This window comes from Equus quagga, chromosome 11 (assembly GCF_021613505.1).
Source record: "Equus quagga isolate Etosha38 chromosome 11, UCLA_HA_Equagga_1.0, whole genome shotgun sequence".
NCBI classification, from domain to species: domain Eukaryota; kingdom Metazoa; phylum Chordata; class Mammalia; order Perissodactyla; family Equidae; genus Equus; species Equus quagga.
The window spans coordinates 4,402,215-4,415,779 of record NC_060277.1 but is presented as its reverse complement, the minus strand read 5'-3'; the positions used below and the strand labels follow the sequence as shown (position 1 = coordinate 4,415,779).

Here is a 13,565-nt window from a genome sequence, read left to right as displayed (position 1 = left end):
GACAGACTGTGTTCCTCTGACAAATCTTTACTTACAGGCGGACGTGCTTCCTGCTCTCAAGGAGCTTACAAGCAAACAGTCATTTCAGATAGTGATAACTACTGGGAAGACAGTCAAACTAGGGCATATGGAGAGCGACGGGGGGGTGTGACTGTGGAGTGATGTTGACACTGAGACCTGAATTACAAGAAGGCTGGCTGTGTGGATTAGGGGAGGGGGAGGGAAGGAACGAGCTTCCAGGCAGAGGACACAGAGAAGCCCTGAGGCAGGAACAGTCTTCCAGTGTTCCAGGAATATAAAGAAGTCTAGTGTGGCTGGAAGGTTGTAAAAGAGGGAGAGAATAATACAGGGTGAGAACAGAGAAGTAGGTGGGGGGCTGGATTGGGGAGGGTATCTAAGGCAAGGCAGCTGGAGTTTATTCTAGGTGCAGTGGAAGCTGTTGGAGGGCTTTAGGCTGCGTTGGGACGTGATGGTTTATAATTGGCTGCTATGTGGAGAATGGGTTCTGGCGGAACAAGAGTGCTCACAGTAGACCATTTAGGAGGCTGCTGTGCAGGAAGTAAGACGTGGTGGTGGCTTAGACTGGAACAGTCCTTCTAGAACTTTAGCGTGAGTCTCAATAACCTTTGGGGCCTCTTAAACACAGATGGCTGGGTCCCACCCCTGAGTTTCTGATTCTACAAGTCTGGGGCTGGGCTGGGGATTTTGCCTTTGGAATAAATTCCCAGATAAACCTTATGGACCATGCTTTGAGAACCACCAGATTCAAACTTTTCTCAAATTTTTTTTCTTGGGAAAACTAGTTCTGGGACATGTTAATTGATAGTCTTCTTGGAAAGGCCCACGATTGAATAAAGTTGGGTAATACTGGCATTTTATGGCCATTCAGCACATATTATCATATTAAAGTTCGCAAGAGATTTTATAGTTAAGGATCCTCTGTCACCGTGTTTCATTCCTCAGTGCCCAAGTGTCTTCAATAGTGACCTTGAGGACTGACTGAAATGAGGTCATTCTGGTGATTAGTTGACGATTCAGAAGGACTTTGCACTGCTAATAGGAAAAATGGCCAGAGCCAATATTTCTAGGGGGAAAAAAAAAACCTTTATATTACTTAAAGGTTGTCTAAGCTTGAAATTGTTAATGTCTTCGGTCCTTTTCGTTTCTTGATCAGTGTTGTTTCCACAACGTGCATTTTTAGAGCATAATATTTTTTTATAACATAGTGATTTTTCATTTCTTTTAGCCAGCAGATCCTTTCTGCGCATAGTGTCACACTGAACATCTTTATATAAAGCATATGAGGGCAGAGCTGCTCTAGGTAGAGCGTAAACATTGGGGGACTGGAGGTATCCCATGGCCCTCAGGTAGACACTCACCTCCCCCACTGCTCTCAGTCACCCCAAAGGGCTTCCTGAGTCCTGGGGGTTGCTCAGAATGCAGTCTGCAGGCGGTAATCCAGCTGAAGGAGCACTGAGCTACAATTTAGAGGGAGGTCATGGGCCTGACTGTGCCTCTGAGCCTGTTTCCTCGTCTGAAAGTGGTTATAATCCATTTCCTTCCAGAGTTACTGGATGGATTAAATGAGATCATGCAAATATAGAAAAGTAGCACCTGGCTTTGAAAACGATCATCCACGTCCCAGGCCAGACAGACTTCGGTAAAAATACACGTTATTTCCCCTCAATGAGAAAGGACTAAAGGCAGAAATTTTCAGGCATACAGAAGGTCAGTGTCTGCAGGAAGTCGTACCTCAGTGGCCTGAAATATAGTGAGCTGGGAGCTGGAAATATAAATGTCAGAGATGTAAATCAGGTCCTGACAGGACCACACGTGCCTACCTACCTACCTGCCTACCTACTTGTCTCTCTTTCTCCCCACCCCCCAGAAAGTAATAATAATACTAAGTACCATTTTGGAGCTCTGGGTGTGTGCCTGGCGATTTGCTGAGTGTCCTGTTCAATGCATTATCGCCTTTGCTTTCACCACGGCCCTATGTGATTGCTACCTTGTCACATAGCTTGGAAGTGGCATAGCCAACCAGAACCCACATCCCTTGACATGCTGTTACTCTCTACACTCATTTGGTCTCATCTTTTTTCCCCATCAGCTATAAAAATAAAATACATGGAACATAATAATTTAGGAATGCCATTGTACTCATAAATTGCCCTGTATAATGAACTTTTGTGTTTTAATTTTTAAAAATTGGAAAATCCTACTTCTATTTATATATAAGTAATATTGTGAATTTTCCAAGGGTCTTCCTAGTATATTATCACTTTTTGACTCTGTTCAGTTGTTAACACAACATGCTCTCTTTCCAGGCAGAACGATTCCTGGATACGTACCGTGATGGCAAATGAGGGATGTCGATATTTGGGTTCTGCTGTGTTTGAGTCGGTATTTGAGCCTGTGAAGCTAATGATGGGCTTTGCAGCTGAGCACCAGTTGGCACGTACAGTTTTCAGCACTGCAAAACTCTAAAATAGGAGTTTGTAAATTTGGCAGGACACAGACCAGGAATCATCCATCATTTGTTTTAGAGTTTGTGAAGATTATTCCTATTCCCTGATTAATTGTATATATTATTTTACCTGATAGGTTGCAGTAATTCCTCTTTTTTGGAAGGAGGGGTGAAGGAAAGTAGATGGATTGTGCCTTAGGGATTTGCTTTATTTTGGAGCATTAATGTGTCATGTGTTATGAAGCTGTAATTCTCTAAAGTTATTCCACAGTGAAGATGCAAAGGAAATAGTCCAAGGCAGGGAAAAGACTGAAGGGAAAGTGAACAGTTGTCTTGTATGGTGAGACTGAAATTCAAGCTCCCAAAACTACTCTCTCACTGGAGATAACAGCTTATGTAAGAGCAGCGCTGGGGACATGCTGTGTTCATCAGGATGAATCAGTTAGTTACTTTCATAGTAAACAATCAACATACACTTACCTGGAAAGACTTCTGAAACAGCACCAGCTAGATCTTAAATTTGAAGACAGTCGTGAAGATAAGTACTGCCTTATGTGCCACTAAGGAAAAGCAACATGAGTTAAGAGAAAGTGATGGGAATTAATCAAGTGTTGGAACCATGGATTGGAGGCCACCCTTATGGCAGCGTTAACACCATGCAGGTTACCTGCCTTCTGGGCACAATGGTAGAGCATTCTGGCTTTGGAGGGAGAACAGACTTGAGTTCAAATTCTTGCTCCACCTTCTGCTATGCATGTGACTTTGGGTGGTGTAGTCTTTGTGAGCCTCAGTTACCTTCTATATAAAATGGGGAGGATAATAAAATTGATAATGTGATTAGGAGGGTTAAATGAGTTAACGCATTCAACTCAGCACATTGCCTACTATAGAGTGAACGTTGCATAAATGTAACCTATTTTCTTTGGTTTTGAGGAAATCTGAATGTTGGGAAACTGAATTTGGGAGAAAGTAGGTGTTTTCTAAAGGAATTTAGATCTATTTGTGACTTGTTTTATCTCATAATGTGAGATGCTCCCTCAATGCTATAGAGAAGTTGAGGGGGACTAGAGACTGGTTGTGGTACATATAAAGGGAATGAACATAGAATGCACAAGTGTGTTTCACAGCTGCTCATGGTGCGTGTGTTTGTGTGCACGTGCGTACATGAATAGTATGTACATAAATACAGTACATAGATATGTAAAGGTAAAGCCAAATCAAAGACAGTGACATTTCTCAAACTCTCTCTTAGGGAGTGTTACCTGCTCACTCTGCTCTTGGAGCTCTGTCCTACTCTTTTGTTGAGTATGTGTTTATTTTAGAGAAATTGTTTCCTTCTATTGGATTAAATGGCTCTGGGTGATATCATAAATAGCCAAATTTTTACTATCTTTTATTTAACCTTTACCATGTTCTTGCTGGAAGTGTGTTCAACAAGGGGAAAGATCTTGAAGGGGCGTCACATTTATCAGCTTAAAGATAAGTGGTAGTTTCTTAAAAACACACACTTGTAGAGGAGCCTTCTCTAATTCCTCTGGTCTCAGTCCCAGTTTATGATCTCAGCCTGGGGTCGTTCGGTATCACGTCTTGGGGAGGTGGGGGAGGGAAGATTAGATGACTGCTAACTTCCCTTACCTTTCCTTAAATCATCAGCAGCTCTCCTTTTTCTAAATCAGTGTCTCACCTGTCTTTCCTACAGCCTTCCTCTGGCGTACCGCTCACCTTTGTCCCTGAGTCCGGAGGCTGCCTCTTGGGGTGTGTTCATTTGCCATCTCTGCCGTCTCCCTCCTCCCTCAGTCCTCTGCTTTCTAGCTCGTCCTCCATGGTCATTCTCACCAACTCGGCTTTTTCCTTTCCATCCCGTTGCCATGCTATACTTTTGTACAGTATAAAAATAATACTATACTATTCTTTATATTTAAAAGTTCTTATGACATATGATGGGCTAGAAGGGCTAAAAATAGTAAAAATTAAGCAAGCCTCATCAATCGAAAATCTCCACCATAGCAGTAATTCAGATGGCAGCTGTAGCTATGGCACACCACCACTGCTGTCATTCCCCTTGAAGTACACTTATTCCGTTGTTAGTTTAGTAAATTTGGGTGAGCTTTGGTAATTGGATTCTCTTCCCATTGAAATAGCAGAAGCTGGTAGTGATAGGCAAGTTGTGTGACGTCCCCTTCACGGCTTCTGCTTACTTAGTGTCGACTACTCTTCAACTGCAAATATCTTGCTTACATTGAACACTTGGAGTTTGAACAAATCTTTTTAATCTAGAGCAAAAATTAGCTAGTGTTTCCCTATTCCTGGTTCCCCAGGAGGCCGATGACCACGTGACTCAGAGCAGCACGGGGCACTTGGTCCCTGCGGTAGGTCCACAGGTGACCTTTGTGGAGGTGAAGGTGAGGCAGTGCACTCTTACTCAGAACCTTAAGCTCCTTCTAGGGAAGCCTAGTTTCCCAGAATTTATACTGAGCTCCCTGTCCACTCAGTGCTCAGACTGACTCAAGTCCTTTGGAAGCAGCCAGAGGCTGGTCTTCTTTACTGTCCTGGATCTTATGAGAGCACTTAGACCAGTGTGGTTCCATTGTTAGCATGCATCTGAATCACCTGGTGGTCTTGTTAACCCACAGGTTCTGCTTCAGTAGATCTGGGGTAGGGTCTGTGAGTCTGCCTTTCTAACAAGCTCCCAGGTGATTCCCATGCTGTTCCTCTGTGAACCACACTTTGAGTAGCAAGATCTTAATCTGCTGATCCTCAATCTCGTTTGTACATTGGACTCAGGAGAACTTTGAAATCACTGATGCATGGGTCCCACCTCAGAGAATCTGATTTCACCAGTGTGGGGTGTGGCCTGGGCAGCAGGGTTTTTAAAAGCTCCCAAGGAGTTTCTCACGTGTGGTCGAGTTTAAGAGCCCCTACCTTAGACGTCACCATCCCAGCCCTGGGTATCACTGTAGACCCACTTTTGGGTAAAGCCTCTTTATCCTTATCCCTCTTGTTCTCTCTCAGACTCACCTTGCAAAAACCCACCCGACTCCCCAGCTGTACCTAACAGCCGCGTGTGGCCACAGATCTCAAGTGGGTCCTACCCCTCCTGGGTTGACTATTTCATGCCTTCTCTCCCCTGAGATCCCCCTCACAATTCTGCACAAAACTTCTCATCCATCACAAAAATAAAAGAGGAAGAAAACTGAAAGGATTATTTCCTCTTCACACCGTAACCATATGCTCTGCCTCCCTTTGCATCTCCACTCCTGTCCTGGCTCCAGACCATCTTACTTATCCCAGGAATCTTCTCCTGAAATGACCTCTCTCTCTCCTGGGGCACTCTGATCACACTTGTTCTGTATACACCAGATTCATTCTTGCCTCTGCGCGTGTTCCCTACACCTGTGTGCATGCATGGCCAGTCCCCTCAACGATCACCTCCTGAGAAATGCCTTTTGCACGCTTTCCTTAAATGAGGCGTCACTACCCATCCCCATAGCCTCTGCATCTGCTGACTCTGATTTTTCCACCACTTGAAATACTATGTATATAGTTACTTGGTTTTTTTGTCCATTTATGTATCACATAGCTCATGCAGTAATAATATCAACCCCACCAGGGCCATAACTTTGCTTATTTGATTCTCTGCTCTCTGCCCAGGATTTGAACATGTCCGACACATAGTAGACAGTCAGTGTGTGCTAAATAAATGAATGTTCCTGAAACCATTCTCTACTTCCCCTTGAGAATTCTTGAGCCCACTGTCTGTCCATCATAGACAACATCTCAATTGTAAAATTTCCCTTCTGATCCATGACTGAATTTCATTTCACCTCTCGTCGCTGACTCAAGGAGCTCATGTGTTCTAACAAAACATGCACTATTTCCACCCTGGTTCCTGGAGCTAGTTTGTCTTCCTTCTCCTGTAACGAACTTGCACATCTTCTGCCTCTGTGTTTACAGGTCTACAAATGGGCTTCGGGTCCCAAAGGACTAACTGTTCCAAGAGCTTGAGTTCTAAAAAACAGAGTCCCCCATTTCTTTAAAAATGCATAATTGCTGCCCCTCCTGAGATATTTTTACATTGTGTCCCTGGAGGAGGGATCCAGCTGATGGCCCAGTGCAGGGCAGAGGCCCATCGACAGACAGTCTGGCTCCAGTTTATGCCCTGTGCTAACACGGCTAATAGGCGTCAGTATTTTGATATTGAGAAGCGCCGTACTTGATCCTGACTTGGTTATATGCTGGTCACATCTGGCTTAGGATCACACATTGAAGGGCCAAGAGCGATTCATTTTCTTCATCTTCCTCCCTCCCTCTCTCTCTCTAACAAAATGTCTTGGGAGTAGTTTCAGCATTTTAATAGAGCAGCACGCAGACTAAATTGGCAGTTCAGCTTGCCCCGCTTTAAACTCTTCTGTACACACTTTGAACCGACTGGAAATACCGCTGTATGTGTATAATATGTGTCAGAGCTTCCACAAAACCCTATGGGTGCCTTTATTTTCCCACTTGTTCCCTCTATCCAAGTTTTCACTATCACTTCATTTCAGACCCTAAACTCAACACTCACGACAGTTAAACTGAAAAAAGGCAGCCACCCTTGATTCATAAGGTGCCCATGATTCTACAAACATCTAATGAAAATGAGCAAACATCTCTGTATAAAGCTTGGATTCGATCCAGAAGAATGTTTAACTCTCGAATGCCTGATAAAACCAGGGAATTGCAGGCTCTGGTAGCGCATTCTCAGGAGTCTGGCAAGGCAGAGGGTGCCCAGCAGCACAGAGCAGTACAGCTGAGGCTCCCCAAGATTCCTGGTCATGTCTCTCGGATTCTTACATCTGTGGCTCCTTTAGCTGGAAAAATGTGGTACTGTAGTCTGCTTACTTAGAATTAGCTGTCCCAATGACTCAATAAGCTGAAAAAAAAAAAAAAGGTAAAATTAGATATTTGAAAATATGCCCTCACTAGACAGTCTCTTAGAAACAAGATCGCCACCTCTTACAGGCATGGTTTTCCTTGGCTTGGGGCATGGCTGTCCCTAGTCCATCTGTGCCAAGCCTTTGGCATGGCTGACGAAACACCACCCTTTCAACAGGCCTTGCTTTCTGGAAACCTTAGTAAAATACAGCTAGTTCACACTTCGGCAAACCTCAGGCCTAAACTTACCCAGTTAACAAACGCTGTTTTGCCAAAATGCTTCTTAAGTCCTGGCTCAAGTAGAGTGCAAGATGTGGAATCACCATAGCTTGAAAAACCAAGGCACAGCCCCTTCCAGTCCCGCGGGGCTGTGTTCCAGTGGAGTGCTCAGACACAGTTTTCATCATACCGTATGCTGTGCTTGCTTGTTAAGGCATTCTTGTTGGTTTTTCAAAAATTATATTTGTTTGCATGCTTATCAGATGCACAAAATGCATTCTTCATGGATTTTCCTATCACTGTTTGGGTAGCATAGAGAGTTACGTACTTCAGAAGCGTGGAACCGATGAAAGGAACAATCAAAAGAGAAACAGTATGTTTTCTCCCGTCCCCATAAATCTGATCTGTAAATGCAAAGAATGTGAGGCATGAACATGAGAAATTCAATAATTGTATTTAAAACTTAAAAAAGAAAAACTGGCAAACTGTAGGATAAGAACTTAACCAACCTAGTCTTAAGAAGAAAAATCTTTTAAATAAGACATTTCTGAACCCCCATCTGAAACATATATCTTTAGGGCAGTAATCATCAGAAACATAATGGAGCAGTGTGGAGCTCAGTTTTATTGTCTTGCATCACTGAACATTCCCCAAAAGCATAGAGCGTCACTAATGGAATTATATGTTTTCATGCTATAATTACATTTGATTTTTCCTGATATTTCTGTCATGTTTTTGTTCATGGTCCCATGACTAGACAGAATATTTACAAGTTTTCTATGTCGTTGGCCTATTCAATGCGCCCCTCCAAAAAAAAGAGAAAGAGAGAGAGACTAGAAATTAGGAATTTTTTAACAGAAAAAATACAAATATATATATTTTTTAAATTTTATTCAACCTTCAGCGATTTTCTTTCAACAACAATAAAAACATAAACAAAAATGATTAAGAAAAAAGAATATTATTCTTGAAGGAAACAGAGCAAGAGATCCCTCTGAATTCTGAAACTCCTTGAGACACAAAATGGGCACTTAACATTTTTGTTCTTATTCTTGAATAAAATGGAATGTATTTAATTCTTGAGTCCGTTGTTCCAAATGATCCTGTCACCGGAAGACAGATGAATCTGGCAGTAGAGTGGGACTGACTGGAGGACACGGGACCAGGATGCCATCAACTGTGTGAACAATGAACATCTGTTTTTGAGGAGAGAGAATCTCTAGCCGTGAAATCCACAGAAATCTCTAAGGCAGAGATGTAAACAATTAGAAAATTATGTTGACAACCAATGCATTATTATTGTCCTGTCTTCATCTTCTCCCACGTCAACTCTGAGCCTTGCTCAGCACGTTTCAATGACCTCTTTCTTTCCTAGCACTCAATTCCCATTCTCCAGGTTTTAATCATCACAGAATACGAGGCTGACACTCGCTTCAGATACGTTTACACTCCAGAATTTCTCCTTAAAGCTTTATGGAAGGAAGTATGGGAGGAGAATTGGTTGTGGCGGTGTGCGTGTGGGTGAGGAAGAACTTCTCCTTGCTAAATGGAATACGGTGGGGAGTGGGTATGAATACTGCTTGGCCTGACCTGGGTTGCATATTCTTGTCATAAATTGAAGTAAAGTTGGCATTACATTTCCCCAAGTTTAAATACATCTCTTGAAATGCCATTTATTAGAACATTGAAAACACGAGTTTGGTTCTCTCTCTTCAAATCCCTGCAGTCTGGCTCCTGGCCCAGCCTCTCAGCCCAAATCTCCCTCTGAGGTCCTCCAGAGTAACTTCTCAGCCAAAACCAATAGTATCCTTCTAGACTCGTCAGCTTTATTCGAAACCGTATCTTCGCCCTGCTGACACCCATTTGGTCTCACATTCTGAAGATGGTCCCTTCCAGGTTTTCTGTTTTCTGTGTCTCCAGAGGCACCTACTGCAGTTCTCTAGACACCATTCCAACTTTGATCATTTGAAACACAATGTTTGTGCATCAGTTGCCTCCCTGGCCCTGTCACTAAACTCTCCTTGGTTTTTAAAGTCTTACACCTCTTGATGCCAGGCTAAAGTTCCACTGCGGTTGATCATGGTAAAGGACCAACTCTGGTCTCGATTCTCAGCTCCTTGCTGCTGTGTATTATCTTGGTTTCTGTAAACAAGAATTGAGTCATTTTGACTCCTTACTAATCCTTTACTTTCGTTAAGCTTCTACTATAAGGTATATATTTTCTACTTAGATTAGGTTTACTGACTTATTATCCCTGTACTTATTCTCAACCCTTCCATCTTCATCCCTAGTCAAATGCAGTTTAGACCAAACTGTACACATATTCAGATAAATATTGCCTGTTGATCAAAGGCCATAATAATTAAGTGGGAGTTTCACCAGACTCCACTGGCTCTTCTTGTCCCACGTCCAGTCAACATTTTCTGCCCAAGTCCTACAAATGTCCTACAAATGTCCTACAAATGTCCAGTAGACCTACTTTTCTCCCCTTTCCTGCTTCTTCTTTGTTTTCATTCTTAACCGACACCCTTTCCTCTTTTAACACATCTACTCCATTCTTCAGTACCCCGTCCAAATACCTTTCTCCAAGGACTTTCCAAGGTGTATATGCAAACAGGGTCATAGAAACTCTTGCTTTCTTCCTCTTCCTCTCTCAAACATGTAGCGTTATGTGAAAATGTATCCTAAGTCCTCTTTATGGGTGTATACACCCTGTGAATTCACAGATGCATCTGGATATTTGGTATGTCTTAGATAACCCTTTGGAAAGGCATCTTGTCAGATAATTCAGAAATCTTTTGAATCTTAGGTAAAAATCCAAGTCTCCCAATTCTCACCCTCCACAACAATATTCACTTAAAATATTTTTAATAGGAACTGTGGTTAGTGACATTTTACCTCACATGTGTGCATTTTCTTTTCAGGATCCCCCCATGGCTGTAACCCTTGGGCTCCGAATGGAGGAAATGATTTTTAATCTTGCTGATACACATTTATTTTTTAATGATTTAGAGGTAAGAATTTTAAAAGGTAAAAATAGTTGTATACAACTATTAAAACTCTTAGATGGTTTCTATATATGCAGACAACCTCAAGAAAACTGAAAGATAGAACTTTAGCTCAAGAGAATAGTAAAGTTCCTGTCAAGGGGAAAAACTGTACATACAAATATAAACAAAAGCTAAATTGTGTTGGAGCCGGCCCCTTGGCCTGGTGGTTAAGTTCAGCATGCTCCACTTTGGCAGCCTGACTTCGGTTCACGGGCACAGACCTATGCCATTCATCAGTGGCCATGCTGTGGCAGTGACCCACATACAAAATAGAGGAATATTGGCACAGATGTTTGCTCAGGGTGAATCTTCCTCAAGCTAAAAGAGGAATATTGGAAACAAATGTTAGCTCAGGGCCAGTCTTCCTCAGGAAAAAAAAATTAAATTGTGTTAATGAATTATAAATATGCACTGGCGTATATTTAGAAGAAAAATGTCTTGGAAGACAAAGTCTGCTTTGCTGCCCTCTTCCATACCGCCCCCCCCCCCCCCCATACACTTTTCCTGGTCCTTTTAGTGTCTCAACCACAACCCGTTTGGCAACTATGGAATCAGCATTAGCTTTTCCAGGTTACTTACCAGGAGACTAGTTAGGTTAAGTGACATATTTAAATTTATTTTTATCTTATGGTTTCAGAATGAGATAAAAGTGTTTATCTATAATCACATGATGAATGAAGAGGGAGATTATTATTACTGAATCGCTAACTGAATCTCTAACCCGACATTTTATATTGGACTTTCCATTAATTAATTAACAACTTTTTGAAATAAATATGTGTATCACATTATTTTTGTAGAGGAGAAACTGTAGGGTCCACAAGCCTAAAAGTCAGTCTAAGGTTACCCCTGGCTGAGTGGGAGAACGGGGCTTTGAACCTCTGAGGTCTGTCTGGCTCCAGAGCACATGGTCTGCCCTTGCATGCTGAAATTAACAGAAGGGTGTGAGAAAGAACAGCCAAGTTAGTGTCTTAAGTTTCCTAAGTCAACAAGGTCTTAAATCCAGTTTTAGGTACATTTGAGACATGAGAGTGAAAATCGTGTTGTTCAGTATATCCTATAAGTGTGTGTGCTGGAAATCTGTGTAATAGCATTTTTTGTTGTTATTTTCTCTGCAGCAACTCACTGTTTTTACTGGGTAATAAAATTAATGTCTGTTTAAAGAGGTTTTATTTTTTTTCTTTAGTGGGCAATATGAAAGATCAACATTCCTAGGCAAGTGTTCCAGTTTTAGATAATAAGAAATAAGAATCACCTTTCTAAAGCCTGATTTAAATTAATTCTGCTACTGATTCCTTTCTAATGTACAAAATGATTTTATTGTACATGATAATAGAAAACATATTTAACCTTTTTGGAACGCGAATTTTTTATATACAGTGATGACTTTTTAGGTTGGTTTTTCCGTTTGTTAAAATGGATGTCTCATTCTAAAGAGAATTTTGAGATTATTAGTCCTTTCATATCTATAAAAGACAAAAAAAAAGGAAGTTTTATGTGGTTTCTCTCCAAGTTTTATAGTTTTTATTTCATTTCATTCGTTATTTTTTACTAGAAATAAATGGAATAAATGACCCCTTAGCTTCTTTAGTGGCACATGAGAAGCCAGATGGAGTAGATTTGCCGCCTGACTTCTGACAGCACACTGAAGTGAGAAAGTGAAGGAAGCATGGGATGGATTTGCAGTACCGTTAGCAAGTTCGACATGAATGTTGGCATATCAGAAACACGTGGTCCACTCTGTGCTTTAACAATTTTTATTTTGGATTTTATGCTGTATAAAATATATTTTAAAAATACTCAGCAGGATCTCTGGTAGAAATAGTGAGAAAATATTGCTATTGACTTTCTCTTCTATAATTATAGCTTTTTAGTTGTGTTTTAAAAATTTCATTTGACTCAAGCGCTAAAACTTTGCATCCAACAATACTGTACTTAATCAGTGAGGTGATTGAGTCTCTGCGTACGCATAGATTGAATTCTCATACATGCACCCGCATGTGTACACCACATGCACCCACTCACATCCAGATGAAGCGCCCAAGGACACTTCACGGCTTATTATTGACTTAAGGGAGATAAATCAGCACTAAAACTAATGAAACCTAAACAATAGCTTTCAAGGTCATTCAGTGCAGTTACAGACATATCCACCATCTTTCTGCGTCTGATTTGAAAGTCAACTTGACTTTCACCCAATTTTTTATTTCACTAAGCCTCTTGCACGCAAAGATTGTCATGTGCTTCATAAATGGTTTTAAGCTATTTCTGCTTCTAATGACGAAGAGGAAAATTCCTCAAGAGAGTAACTCCATCTTTAGCCTATTGTGTTTTTTTTTACTTGTATATTTAATCTCTCAGGGTTCCTTTTCTTAACCTAAAAATATAATTTGAGACTCAAATCCTTCAATAGATACTGTAACATATGTAGTAGCAGCTGCTCTCACATAATTCCTTAAAAGATACAAATTTAAATCCTAATAGACACTTCCTTACACTGCCCAACTGCAGAGAAGGCAAATGCTCCGCTCCTCCCCTAAGAAGAGAATGCTCTCTGTTTAAGTAAAATGTTATTTCAGTTAGAATAACTTCCAGAAAAGAAGTCAGCAGGGAGTCCAAGTTCACACAAGTGAGAGAAGACTTATCTGGGGTATAAGTGATAAAGATCAGTGACAACTTTGCGGTCACCTTATAAGACAAAATCAAAGAATTTAAGATTAGTACCAGAATTCTTGCCAATGTTTGAGTTCTCATATTGAAATTTGTTGAAGCCAGAGCATTGCACTGTTTTTGGTATTTCAGGTTTTGTTAAAAGTGATTCTCACAAAGTTCCTCCCAGTGAAAACTAACTGAAGAACAATTACGCAGATTTTTCTAAAAATGTAGGTGATTGCAGTTCAGGTTTCTTTCGCTGG

At 41.2% G+C, this 13,565-nt stretch overlaps 1 protein-coding gene across 20 annotated transcripts in view; it reads left to right on the top strand.

The window, feature by feature from the left end:
* Window positions 1–13,565, top strand: part of EYA4 (EYA transcriptional coactivator and phosphatase 4) — a 253,017-nt gene that overhangs the window by 223,839 nt on the left and 15,613 nt on the right. For all 20 annotated transcript variants that reach the window (XM_046677392.1, XM_046677381.1, XM_046677398.1 and 17 more), the window contains one exon: window positions 10,525–10,614. In XM_046677392.1, coding sequence (XP_046533348.1) covers window positions 10,525–10,614 — 90 coding nt within the window. The remainder of the gene's footprint in view (window positions 1–10,524; window positions 10,615–13,565) is intronic.